This window comes from Lycorma delicatula, chromosome 1, assembly GCF_047948215.1.
Source record: "Lycorma delicatula isolate Av1 chromosome 1, ASM4794821v1, whole genome shotgun sequence".
In the NCBI taxonomy this organism is placed as follows: domain Eukaryota; kingdom Metazoa; phylum Arthropoda; class Insecta; order Hemiptera; family Fulgoridae; genus Lycorma; species Lycorma delicatula.
The window spans coordinates 12,636,650-12,650,487 of NC_134455.1; the positions used below are offsets into that span (position 1 = coordinate 12,636,650).

Consider the following 13,838-nt stretch of genomic DNA (forward strand, 5'->3'; position numbering starts at 1 on the left):
CGCTGTCCAAAGAGACCATAACGAAAAAATATATACTGCAAAAAATATATACTGCGAAATATATATATATATATATATTTCGCAGTATATTAAATATATATATTTGCAGTATATATATTTCGTATATATATATATATATATATATACGAAATATATATACTGCAGCTTGGCAAGTTCAATTTTCATTGGTGATCTTCAGTAACAATAATAATTAAATTATGAACCAACGAAAATATTATTCTGGACTTTTCTTCACTACATTGAAAATGGGTTAGTAATTTACGTTAACACCATTAGCTACATAATATTATTTGTGAAATTTAGTTTTCCTTTTTTTACCTTATTAGTTATTATAATCATTATGGATAAAGAACAAAATTATTACGACAAAGAAAATCAATTGAGGCCTTCATTACAAAAATTGAATTATCCGCAGGTAAATAGTCAGCGAAGAGTAAATAATCAAGAACATTCTGTAGACACAGCTATTAAACAATTACAACGACAACCTATCAATTTACCATTGTTTAAAGGCGACATTCTTGAATGGCTTTTAATATATTTAATCAACACTCGAGAAGATTTAACAAATATTCAAACATTACATTATTTACATACGTCGCTAAGAGACGAAGCTCTCAGCTTCATCGGCACATTATATTGTCATTATGTATTGATCCAGCAGCGGCTTTCTTCGCCGCTGCTGGATCAATAGGGTGCAGTACGTAGGCTAGGTACGACACGAAATCACTGATTACTGTCCTCCTTTTTAAGAGAACGCGAGTAGGACTAAGGGAGACCACTTTACTCGTTACCGGGACATACGACCAGAAGTCTTAGCTACCCTACCACCGCGCTGAAGCGGGTGCCTGAACAAGATGAACTGGTTCGCAGAACCCCATCAAACTCCCACAACTCCACATATCTCGTTGCCTCTCCTCGCTGAACTCCTCGCAGAACTACCCTTGCGGGACTGACGTCTCAACGTCTTGCTAACCTGATTTGCATGTACGCGTTTGTAGCTGGTCTTCTCAGGGATAATATATTTCTAGCCTCTTTATTTGGCGGAACGGATCCTAGTTGAAGCGTGAGAGCGAAGACCGGGACTTTTATTCCGATGAATTCCAAACCTGGTCTCTTCTCACGGTACAACAGGTGTTCATTGTTTGAAAGCGGACAGTCTAACAAAAGTCATTGTTCAACGAACCTTTTAATTTTAATAAAAGGGATTTTTATTGTGTCTTCTGGATTCTTCCAATTATTATGTTTTTTTCTACTTTCATAATAATTGGTTGGAATCCGTTACCCAGGCGCCCTATAGCGGTCTTGCTGCGGCAAATTTGAACTTTGGCATCGCCAAAAATGAATAACCACGGTTTCAATTACCGAAGATCATGTGACGTCACAACTAACCCAAACTGACCCTGGAAGTCACCTGTATGTTTTCAGCTATGACGCCACACTGGCACCGCAATTAAAGCGAAAGAACGAAATGAACCGTATTATGGTAGGTGGTTAATTGCAAGGAATATACGATATCTTTCATCAGCTGGAATTCCAGCCGATGCGATCACTTAAACGTACAGCCCTTATAAACAATACGAATTGATACTAATCGATAAATACCGTACTGCATGTATGTTTAATTTAGGGCTAATAGTAGTGATTTCAAATGCCAACAAATTTAAACTAGTACCGATTGTAATAAATGAAGAATAATTTGATTGTACAATTTCATTTATTCTTTTTGATTTGTATAGTAAAATTTTTAATTCTTCAAATATTTGTTCAAGATTACCAATCTCAAAATCATGAAATATCTGTGATTAGGAAGGTAGGTGGTACGTTCAAGATGGGGGTTATATACCGCAGAAAAAAATTGAAGATATTATTTTGACTATTTATTGGTAATTTAACAAGTAATTTTTTACGAAACCTAACGTGCTTTTGATTCCAGTTTTTAGATTTTTATAATTATTTCCTGAAAGGATAATGAAAATAGAATTTTGGCATTCTTATGTTTTAATTTTTAAAGTCAATGCCTCATACTTGCACCATTATATGTAAGATTTTAGGAGTAGATTATTTTATTAAAGGGCAATAATCTAGGTGAAATTTTTTGATATCTAAACTTTTTGTATACAAATGTTATTTTAACGTTTAGATATATCCTGTGTTTATTTTCTTTCTGAGAAATTATACATATACATTTCAATATATAATTTCTCAACGAATGATTATCTAATTGACTCGATTTTTTATTCAAAATAAATCTTTGAACTGAGTTCATGAACCAATACTGCTAAGTAATTTTTCATAACGTTACCTATCTGGTGCAAACAAAATTGCCCTCCAACCAATCCGAAACCCCGTCAAAGATTAGTCATTCACCAATCATAATATAGTAATTCATTATTATAATTATAATACAGAATTTAATAAGTTAGAGGAGCTGCTTTAATATTTTCCTTACGTTTTTATAAAATTTATGCCCAGTATTCAGAAATATCAATGTTTGAAGTTTTAAAATTGGACCATCCGTTATACAGGGTCATTCACGGGAACCGGATGTTTTTGAAGTGGGTTGTACTCGGGCGTTCGTGGTGGGAGGGGCACGTGGCTGGTGTCTGACGTTTCCTTTGTTCATAGCATTTACATTTTAGTCGTTGAGATGGAGCCGTGGACGCTAGACCAACGCCTGTACGCGTATGACAGTTTTATGCGAAATGACGAATCCGTAACTGCTGTTCAGCGAGATTTCCGCCGTCAGTTTAATATCCATCGTAATGTCCCTTCTCGTAACACAATATTGCGACGGGTAAACAACCTTCGAACAAGCGGTTCAATATTGAAGAAAAAACCACCGGGTCCCCGACGAACTGCTAGCACTCCGGAAAACATCGAACGAGTAAGGGAAGCCATTGTCAGAAGCCCACGCCGCTCTATTCAGAGGCATTCAGCAGCGCTTCAAATGAGCACAAGTACGGTAAGACTAATTCTGCATACAGACCTTCATTTCCATCCTTACAAGGTAGCAGCAGTCAAACGAGCAGCAGTTAAACGAGCAAGATTTCACGCAGCGATTACAATTTTGTCGACAAATGCTTACCGTTTATGAAGAAAATGAAAATTTGTTATTGTTACTGAGTGACGAAGCCCATTTTCATCTAAATGGCTTCGTCAACAAACAGAATTGCCGGTATTGGACAGAAAGAAACCCACATCAGCGTCACGAGAGACCAATTCATAGCCCAAAGGTGACTGTCTGGTGTGCAAGAGGAAAAGTCGGTGTTATCGGACCATATTTTTTTGAAGAAAATGACGCCGCCGTAACTGTAACAGCTGATCGTTACATTGCAATGTTGAATACGTTTTTCATCCCTGAGTTACGAAACCGGGGAATCAATTATCAAAATGTGTTATTCCAGCAGGATGGAGCTACAGCGCACACAGGGAGGGCAACAATTGCTGTTCTCCGTAACTTATTTCCGGGACGGATCGTTTCCAGATTCGGCGACATTCCTTAGCCCCCTCGGTCCCCCGACTTGACTAGTTGTGATTTTTTTCTGTGGGGATTTCTGAAATCGCGTGTGTACGGCAATAAACCGCGTACATTGGACGACCTAAAGATCGCAATTCGTCATCACGTCACCCAGATTGATGTAGACATGCTGCAAAGAATTGAGGCCAGTTACCGTGAAAGGCTACAACAATGTATTGCCCAAAATGGACATCATTTGCCGGATATAATTTTTCGTTCATAGTAAGTAACAAATGTTTTAATTTAACAAGTGTTTCAGTACCGATAAAACTTTTATAAAGTAAATATTCAATTTTTTATGATTATTTTTAAAACATCCGGTTCACGTTAATGACAATGTAGATATATTACTACACCTGCATACGTTTATAAATGCAAAACACATTTCGGTTTTCTACTGCAAATTATCTATTCAGTACAATGAAGGCGCAATAGGTAGCATGAACAATAATATCAAACTAAATTGGAAGTATATTATATATATCGCTTTCTACTATCATAACTACTACAGACTAGAAAGAGTAAATTGTATTATAGTAATATGAGTTCTGAAATTTTTAGTCTAATAAAGTATTTATAATTTATCAAGTAACAAAACTGTTCTAAAAACAGACATAAATAGAAATTATATCTTGCACTTTTTTTGTCCACCAGTGTTTTTGTGCAATTTGAATACTGAATGTTGAAAAAAATTAGCACAGTTGTCGGATAGTGCGTATATATTGGGTTTCTTTCATAATGTTCCGTAGTTTCTATCTCTGAACTATGGTTTTCACTTAATAGATCTTTCATTATGATTGGTATATAATAATACATTATATATATCATGTAATCGTAAATTATGCCAGTATTAAAACATAAATTGTAAGATAAAATATAGATATGGTTTAGGTTCATATTAACTTTATAAATGTAAGCATATAATGTTAAATTATACTAATGTTTGGTAGTATTTTGCGTGCCGGCCTCCGTGGTACGAGTGGTAGCTTTTCGGCCTTTCATCCGGAGGTCCCGGTTTCGATTCCCGGTCAAGCATAGCATTTTTCACACGCTACAAAAATTGTCATCATTCATCTCATCCTCTGAAGCAATACTTAAACGGTGGTTCCAGGGCTTAAAAAAAAGCAAAAAGAAATTATTTGGTCTACCTAACATTACCAAACAGTTCAAAATTTAGAAGGCCTTGTTGAAAACTATTTTCACCACATATTTATGCATGTGTTAGATGCAGTAAAATTTAAGTTATTTTACATTCCTTTATTAGTATTATTTTCAAATTAATCGACAGAGTAATATTATTTGTGAAAAAGAAAACTTTTTTAATGATCGGAAATTCTTTTAAATAATACAATAATTCAAAAATATCTTAAGTCTCCGGTCTTTTTACAAAGACTGCAAACTCATTAATAAAAATAGAAGGGTAGGTTAAATATTTAATTTTTAAATAATTGTCTACTTGATTAATACTTAAGACAGCCAAACAATGTTTAGACAGTTCATTTTTATAACTTTTTTGAGGAAGCCTCAGGAGGTGACATGTTATTTTAGACTGTAGTTTACGTAACCATAAAAAATATTTAATAATGATTTCAAGCTTAACTCTTTCGCCCCTTTTTTTATTAAGACACTAAAAAGTAAGGTTTGATTTACAAACGACATCAATTTGATCATAAACAAGAGAACTTGTTTTAACATCTCATAAAACACGAGAAATTAACCGTTATAGCAACATAAATACTATCGTACAAGATCCCTACAGTAAATTCCCTTAATTGATAAATTTTTTATATCTTATAATCAATAGAATATTAGACATTAAACAAACAAGAAAACTAAGCGATTCGACATGTATTACAAGATTATATTTATGATCGAAATTAAATAAATACTAGTGATTGAGGAAGGGAAAACGGTGATTTAAATGAACTAAGTCACGTAAAAAAATGAATATTTACGCTAGAACAAGCTATCATTGAATTTAATATCGCTGTATAATGAAATTAAAAAACCGTAAAACTAGAAATGAAACGTAACAAATAGGCTAGTAGAGGGCGCAACGAGTTATTTTTCTGAAATAAAAATTAAGGAATCCATTGGTCTGTAAGAAAACATGCATGACTAAAATAAAACTAAGTTCACATTTATTTCAGATTTTCCACTTTTATTTAATCTATATTTTATACAAAGAATTAAAAAGTAAAGATTAGACACACATACATATACATATATGTCTTTAGGAGAGTGGTAAATTTTCTGATTTGATTTATTTTTACATAGATTACTACTGTAAAAAAAATTTTTCAGTTCCCTTTTAACAAAAGATAAATATTAAAAATCATGACCGCCAAAAAAATAAACATTGCTTTTTAACATAGGATAATTAAAGACCGGGCGGGCGGTAATCAGTTCAGCCGTTGAGCTACAACAGTGCAACAAATATACATACATACATCTTAAATATATTACACTCCTTTTTGGGTAGTCGTCTAAATACAATAATAAAAATGTATGAAGAAATAAATGGTAGCTAACACACACGGTATCATAAAACAAGAATTACGTACTTAACAATTGACAATATACGTAATTTTTATTTTTATTTAAACCTCCTAATCGACATTCCTCTTTGATAACTATCTGCAGATACATTCCTAATTAAAGTCAAACACTAATCAGGTAGAATGTTAAAACTAAATTTATAATAATAAAAATTTATTCTGAAATTTATGAAAATAAATCTACATTCAATTGTTTTCCATTTATATATGGCACTAGTCACATTGGCTTTCTCAGGGAATAGTAAAATTCATTACACATCCAGCCCATCGGTGAGCAGAGTAAAAATCGTATGAATATATTCAGGGCTTAATAGTCTCATCATTTTGGAGATCCTGGAATGCTGATATGTGTCATTATTTCTGACTCCTTGAAAAAGATATCCAGAAACAACTTCACCTTGTATTATCCTTAGTCTAAACAGATTGTTTTACATTCCTTAAAATTGGTTTAGCAGTTAGTAGAAGTAAAGTATTTTAAAAGTAATTTTTTTTAAATATTCAAATGAACGTTTTTAAAAACTTCAGTTTTTTTACACCTAATTCACTAAGATACTGCTCACTTAACACTACTTCTAAAAGCATATATAGAAGGATACATATATATATATATATAGAGAGAGAGAGAGAGAGTGAGAGAGACAGAGAGAGAGTCTATAATTACGGAGAAAGCCTCCAGAATTAAAAATTTAATTTTTTTCAGGTGGTACATGTCAAGAAAAAATGGTATCCAATAGATTTACAATATTAATCGTATTCTATATGGTGTACAATTGTCAAGGTAATTTTTACTTAACATCTATTTTTTATTTAATTGTATAAAGTAAATGTAAGAATAAATATATACATTTTTCAATTCCTTTCTCAAAATTTCACCGAAAGTGATATTTTATTTAACTGGTTTGATGCAGCTCTCCAAGATTCCCTATCTAGTGCTAGTCGTTTCATTTCAGTATACCCTCTACATCCTACATCCCCAACAATTTGTTTTACATACTCCAAACGTGGCCTGCCTACACCATTTTTCCCTTCTACCTGTCCTCCCAATATTAAAGCGACTATTCCAGGATGCCTTAGTATGTCGCCTATAAGTCTGTCTCTTCTTTTAACTATATTTTTCCAAATGCTACTTTCTTCATCTATTTGCCGCAATACCTCTTCATTTGTCCACCCGTCTGATTTTTACAATTCTCCTATAGCACCGCATTTCAAAAGCTTCTAACCTATTCTTCTCGTATACTCCGATTGTCTAAGTTTCACTTCCATATAAAGCGGCAATCCAAACATACGCTTTCAAAAATCTTTTCCTGACGTTTAAATTAAATTTTGATGTAAACAAATTAAATTTCTTACTGAAGGCTCGTTTAGCTTGTGCTATTCGGCATTTTATATCGCTCCTGCTTCGTCCACCTTTAGTAATTCTACTTCCCAAATAACAAAATTCTTCTACCTCCATAATCTTTGCTCCTCCTATTTTCACATTCAGTGGTCCATCTTGGTTATTTCTAATACATTTCATTACTTTTGTTTTGTTCTTTTTTATTTTCATGCGATAGTTCTTGCGTAGGACTTCATCTATGCCGTTCATTGTTTCTTCTAAATCCTTTTTATTCTCGGCTAGAATTACTATATCATCAGCAAATTGTAGCATCTTCATCTTTTCACCTTGTACTGTTACTCCGAATCTAAATTGTTCTTTAACATCATTAACTGCTAGTTCCATGTAAAGATTAAAAAGTAACGGAGATAGGGAACATCCTTGTCGGACTCCCTTTCTTATTACGGCTTCTTTTTTATGTTCTTCGATTATTACTGTTGCTGTTTGGTTCCTGTACATGTTAGCAATTCTTCTATCTCTGTATTTGACCCTAATTTTTTTTTAAATGCTGAACATTTTATTCCAGTCTACGTTATTGAATGCCTTTTCTAGGTCTATAAACGCTAAGTATGTCGGTTTGTTTTTCTTTAATCTCCCTTCTATACTTATACTAATCTCCCTTGTCCCTATACTTTTCCTGAAACCAAATTGATCTTCTCCTAACACTTCTTCCACTCTCCTCTCAATTCTTCTGTATAGAATTCTAGTTAAGATTTTTGATGCATGACTAGTAAAACTAATTGTTCTATATTCTTCACATTTATCTGCCCCTGCTTTCCTTGGTATCATGACTATAACACTTTTCTTGAATTCTGACAGAATTTCCCCTTTTTCATAAATATTACACACCAGTTTGTATAATCTATCAATCGCTTCCTCACCTTCACTGCGCAGTAATTCTACAGGTATTCCGTCCAGGAGCCTTTCTGCCATTTAAATCTTTTAATGCTCTCTAAAATTTATATATATAAATTATTATACATTTAAAAAATTATCATATATTAAAAATTAGATATTTAATAATACAATCACTTTAATATGATTATCTACCCTGAGGCAGGTACTTGCATCATTTTTCTTTTGATACTCTACTAATATCAGCTAAACTTGAGTTCTTGGTAGTTCCTATTTTCTTGTATATCATCTATCATTTTTGGTTTTATCAGGCTTCTCTTTTTTCACCTATTACAGATCCTTTTAGCGCTACTTTTCAAATCCATAATAAAAGGGTACTGCACACATATTATTTCACAAAGATGCTTCCATAAATCTAACTCAATTTTACTGGATAATCACTTAACCATTAGCCAATACTATGCTAATTTTTGTTTCATTCTCACTTTTGTAATCTTTATTTTAATCTACATTATTTTGCTTCTTCAACTCTTTTTTCTTTTGTGTAGACATTGTTTCATATTTTAATTACTTTTATTTTTTTACATTCATTCTCATTTTTTATTTTTTCTAATACTGAAATCATCTATTGATTTACATGATTCAATTTCTAAAAATAACATTTCATCTGAGAATCTCTTATAAAATTCATTTTCCTTCCTCTTATGTTGATCCCTTCAACCTACTCTAGAGCATTTTTTATATCCACAACTCATACATACTAAATAAGGTTGGGGATATACAACACTCTTTTCTTATTCCTCTTCAAAGGTTAAGCCCTCAAAATTTGTGCATACTCTATTTTTATAAATGCTTTTTATTCTGTAACAATTCTTTAATTGATATTCTATCTTCTCATTCCACTATTTGACTTTTTAATATTTCATTGGTTATCCTTTTCCAAATACATTTTCATACATTATTTTCCAGTGAATTTTTCTATGTATTTTGTAGTCGTTATTAGTCCTTATTACATTCCTTGTACCTCCTCCCTTGTTAAATTCACTTTGTTCTTCTTTCACCATTTCCACTACTATTCTTGTATTCATAATTTTTCAGAAAAATTCTTTGCTAAATACAAAATTAAACTAAATTCATTAATGTTCGTACTTTACTGCACAGTTTTTATTTTGGATTAGAATCAGGACTTGTTTTAAAAGAATCTTCTATTCTTATACGGCTATTGTAGATCATATAAAATTTATTATATATTATTTTCTGCAATTGTTGTTCAATTAAAGCTAACCATTAAATGAAAATATAAAAGTGAAAGTTATTATTTGATTTAAGTCAGGATTGCATAAAAACAAATTTTATTTATTTTATGAGACATCATTTGTATTTATGATGGAAACAATCAAAATGCATCAGAAAAGTATCATGCAAATGATGTAAATGACTTCAGTGGTTTAAAATAGGTAGTTAAAGTGGGACAAAAACATTAAAATTGCTTGTTTTTTCTTGATCTGTTACGTACTATATAAGTATTATACATTTAAAATTTTATAAAATCCTTGCAGTAACTGATATATCAGACCGCAAATGAATTGAAATTATTTACATGAAGTTTTATTTCCTACAAATCCAGAACAAATTTAAAACACAATTTTAATGCTTCATTGCTCAGTTTTGTCTTCTGTCCACCACATCTGCTGGTTCTGATTAATAAAGCTGTCTAACCTGTGGAACCTATGTTGTAAAACAATCACTTCCCATACGTCTTTCAATAAAAAGTGGTAGAAGATACTTCATCGCTCTAGATAAAAATAATTACACCTTCTATTTCTCAAAAAACTGGGAATTCATTACTGAATAATTCTTAGAAAAAAGTCAATAGTAAGCCTTAAGTATATATATATATTTGTGTGAACAGATATTGCTGTTTAGGCTAATTTCTTGCCCATAGAATATGTATGAATATTATTATTAGATAGTAGACCAATTAAATGCAGATTTCAATGGGTTGCTTAGGTACAAACTAATAATGGGCTAAGTTGAAAGGCAATGAACTACTAATTTTCTGTTTACTTTCCTTTGTAAAATAAATAGGAGGTGCTTGCTGTATGTAAATGATTATGATTTTTTGGAATGATTAGTTTAATTTTAAATCATATGTAATAATGTTGGATTATGGCAGCTATCATATTTATATGTTAAATTACACCAAAATAATAGTATATATTTTTTTTACAGTTAATGGTGAAGAATTGAAACGTATAAGACAAATGTATTTGAATGAAAATCAGGTCGTTATAGAACTTGGTAAACTTTTGGAAAAGGAGTTCAGCAATAATTGTCTAGGCTGTATTTCAAGCTTTTACAGCTATGAAAGTAAAAGAGTACAAAATATAATTGAATATATGACAACAAATAATTTAAACTCTGAAACCCTACCTAAAGAAAATGATATCTATATATCAGTTAAAGAGATTGAAAATAATTATGAGAAATATTCAAATGAGGTTTCATGGTGGAACTATTTATGTGAATTGTATAAACTCCAGGTATCACCACCACCCAAAATAAATTATGAAGAAGTGGTTGAAAAGATAGGAGTTGATAAATTAATTACAAAAGGTAATACTGAAGGACTCTATAAATGCATCAATACTTTTGTTACAATCAGTAAGTAATATTTTATATTATGAATTTTATTATATTACAACTTCTTTTGCCAAAATACTACTCATTTTGCAACAAGAACATTCTAATAATTTTATAAACATTCACATTAAAATTCTTTACAAAAAGAAATTAGTAACTTTACATATAATTTTTCTTTAATAATTTAAGGTGGTATTTTAGACAATAACTTATATAGCATTACTAGGGATAAAACAGGATATTTATGAATTCATTAGACAGAATCTGAGTTTCATAGGTAAATCCACATACAGAGTAATACACTTTATCAATTCTCCACCAAGAAGAACAAAAAGTTGCACCAACTCTATTCTCAACATGTAGTGTAAGGTGACAAAAAATGTCGTAATTTTGCTGTAATGAAGAACTATATATGAAGAAAAGGGAGCATTTATAATGAAAAGAGTAATCTACTCATTAAAATTTTACCAACTACAAGCAATTCAATCAAGTAACATCCTTCATCACCATATCCTAGGCCCATTTTCTCTAGAAATCAAAGAAATTACTCTTGAACAGGTTACAATTTACTTTTAAAATATCCATATTCATACTCACAATTTTTATTCACCATTACACTATTTTACTATTATAAAAAATTGGTATATCTTTCAAAAGAGACCAAAAGCTAGTAAAAATTTTCGGTGAACTACTTTTTCATTCACAAATATATAAAAACCTAGTTCCTGATAAAATCAAAATATGTTTCTACCATTACTTTCCCTTAATTTACATTTAGTCATTGATTTATTTATTTGTCAAAATTTATCCTTGTGACAAACTATCAAGTTATTAAAAGGCTTGAAATGCTTAAATCCCTCATTTGCAGAAAAATGAATCATCAAACATGATTTATCATGAATAATCCCAAATTAATAATTTATCATAATCCCAAAGATACATGAGTAAATAAAGATTATATTTTTTCCACAAGTAGAATTTTAATTTTTCCACTTTTCATTTGAATGGAAAATAATTGCTAGAATCAGTCCTTCTAATAAGAAAACGTTCATTACTTATATAGGCTAAATAACTCCTGTAATATAAAATAACTGATGCTATTCATTCTGGAAACAAGAAAAGAATTAGAAATTTCAGAGCAATTAGTGTGATTAGGCCACTCCCATTCACTTATATGTTGAAAATAATTCAATATTCTTAATCCATCTGAGAATGATTATGCTATTTTATGTAATGTACAGTGACTTATTTAAAATCCCCCACAATTGTTGGTTTATTGCTCCTAACATATATATTAATTTACAGTTTAAAGAAATTAAATCGTTTTTTTATTTATGTTACAGTTAATGGTAAATTATTGGAAAAAATAAATAATATTTATAACGAAAATATTTCAACTGTTGAGAAACATATCCAGCTTTCGGATACGGATCAAACCAGAGTTAATTGCCTAGCCGGTATTAAAACATATATATCTCATGAAAATAAAAGAGTAGAAAATTTACTTGAAAGTATTAAAAAAAATGAGACTCTTGAAACTTTACTTGAAGGCCAAAACTTAATATTATCTAAAGAGATTAAATTAAATTTTGAGAAATATAGGGTGGGATTTCTACAATGGTTAAATACATGTACTAGATACAAGTATTCAGAGGAATCACAACTAACAAAAAACATTCAGCAAGTAGTTAAGAAGATTGGAGAAGGAAATTTAATTAAGGAAGGAAAGACTAAAGGACTCAATAAATGTATCGATTCTTACGCTAAACAGAGTACTTTGATTAATTACGGTAAGTAATTTTATCTGTATCAGTTATTAGACTAGCACATTTCAAATTAGGTTTAGAAAATAATCAGAAGTAAATTTTTTAAAGAAAAGATAATCAATTCAGTAACCTTATACTTTTATTAAAAATGTTTTGAATGAAAAACTATTGGAAGAAAATATTAATCTGTTAACATTTTAGCAACTGGAATGGTATGTCCTTTCTATGCCTTCGCAGGATTAAAAATAAATTTCTGAGGTAGAACGACTGATAGAGTTGTCCTCACTTAGGTCATGCAGAAACCAAAGTCACTGCAGCTCAGTAGGATTTGTGATCCTCAGTATATATCTACAAGGTTTGTATCAGGCTCAATTTATGCTTGATCCCCATGGAAATCTCATAGAATGAAATAAGAGGAAATGAGATCAATATGAGAAAGTTATATATCCACTATGAGATTGTGACTCATAATAAAGCTTTCACTTACAAAGTATCTATGATTGTCCAAAGTGCATTTTTTCATAAAATACAATAACAAAGAACAGGTTCAACTTACCTTAATGGATGTGCTTACTTGTATGTGGAATTAAACAAAACTATCTATCTAAATTATACTCGAATAACTTTGACCATAATATAAAAATTTCTTTCATGATATCAAATTCATTATATAGTGAATGCAAAAATCAGATATTTTTATTCAATTTTGTATGATGCAACAATATCATGAATCAGAGTATTCTGTAAATTTCAGAAAAAACTAAATTTTCCATGAACTTAAGTTTTCTTTTTTCATCTCAGAATTATTTATGGCAGCAATAATGGCTTGACTCGTATAGCACAATATGTTTGCAGTTCAGTGGCAAGGTGCTGTGAGTTGCTAGAGTGCTATTAATTTATAAGATAATTTGATCAAGGATCTCTGCAGTTTTCATTTTCAACTTTGAAGTGGATGAAAAACACTAATGGATTAAGTAACAGGAGAAAATGTGTATAGTTAATTTACAATGTTGTTTTTCACTGAAATTTTACTAGCAAAGTTAAATGTAATCTGCTATAAATCATCTAATCACTGATTATATCTAAAGAAAATAAAAAAA

General features: G+C 30.8%; 1 protein-coding gene across 1 annotated transcript in view; it reads left to right on the plus strand.

Annotated features, from left to right (window-relative positions):
* The window catches only part of LOC142327138 (uncharacterized), a 39,569-nt gene that overhangs the window by 15,080 nt on the left and 10,651 nt on the right, over positions 1–13,838 (plus strand). Inside the window, exons 2-4 of the mRNA XM_075370064.1 lie at positions 6,800–6,877; positions 10,562–10,993; positions 12,316–12,762. Of these exons, the coding sequence (XP_075226179.1) occupies positions 6,820–6,877; positions 10,562–10,993; positions 12,316–12,762 (937 nt within the window). The 5' untranslated portion in view covers positions 6,800–6,819. The remainder of the gene's footprint in view (positions 1–6,799; positions 6,878–10,561; positions 10,994–12,315; positions 12,763–13,838) is intronic.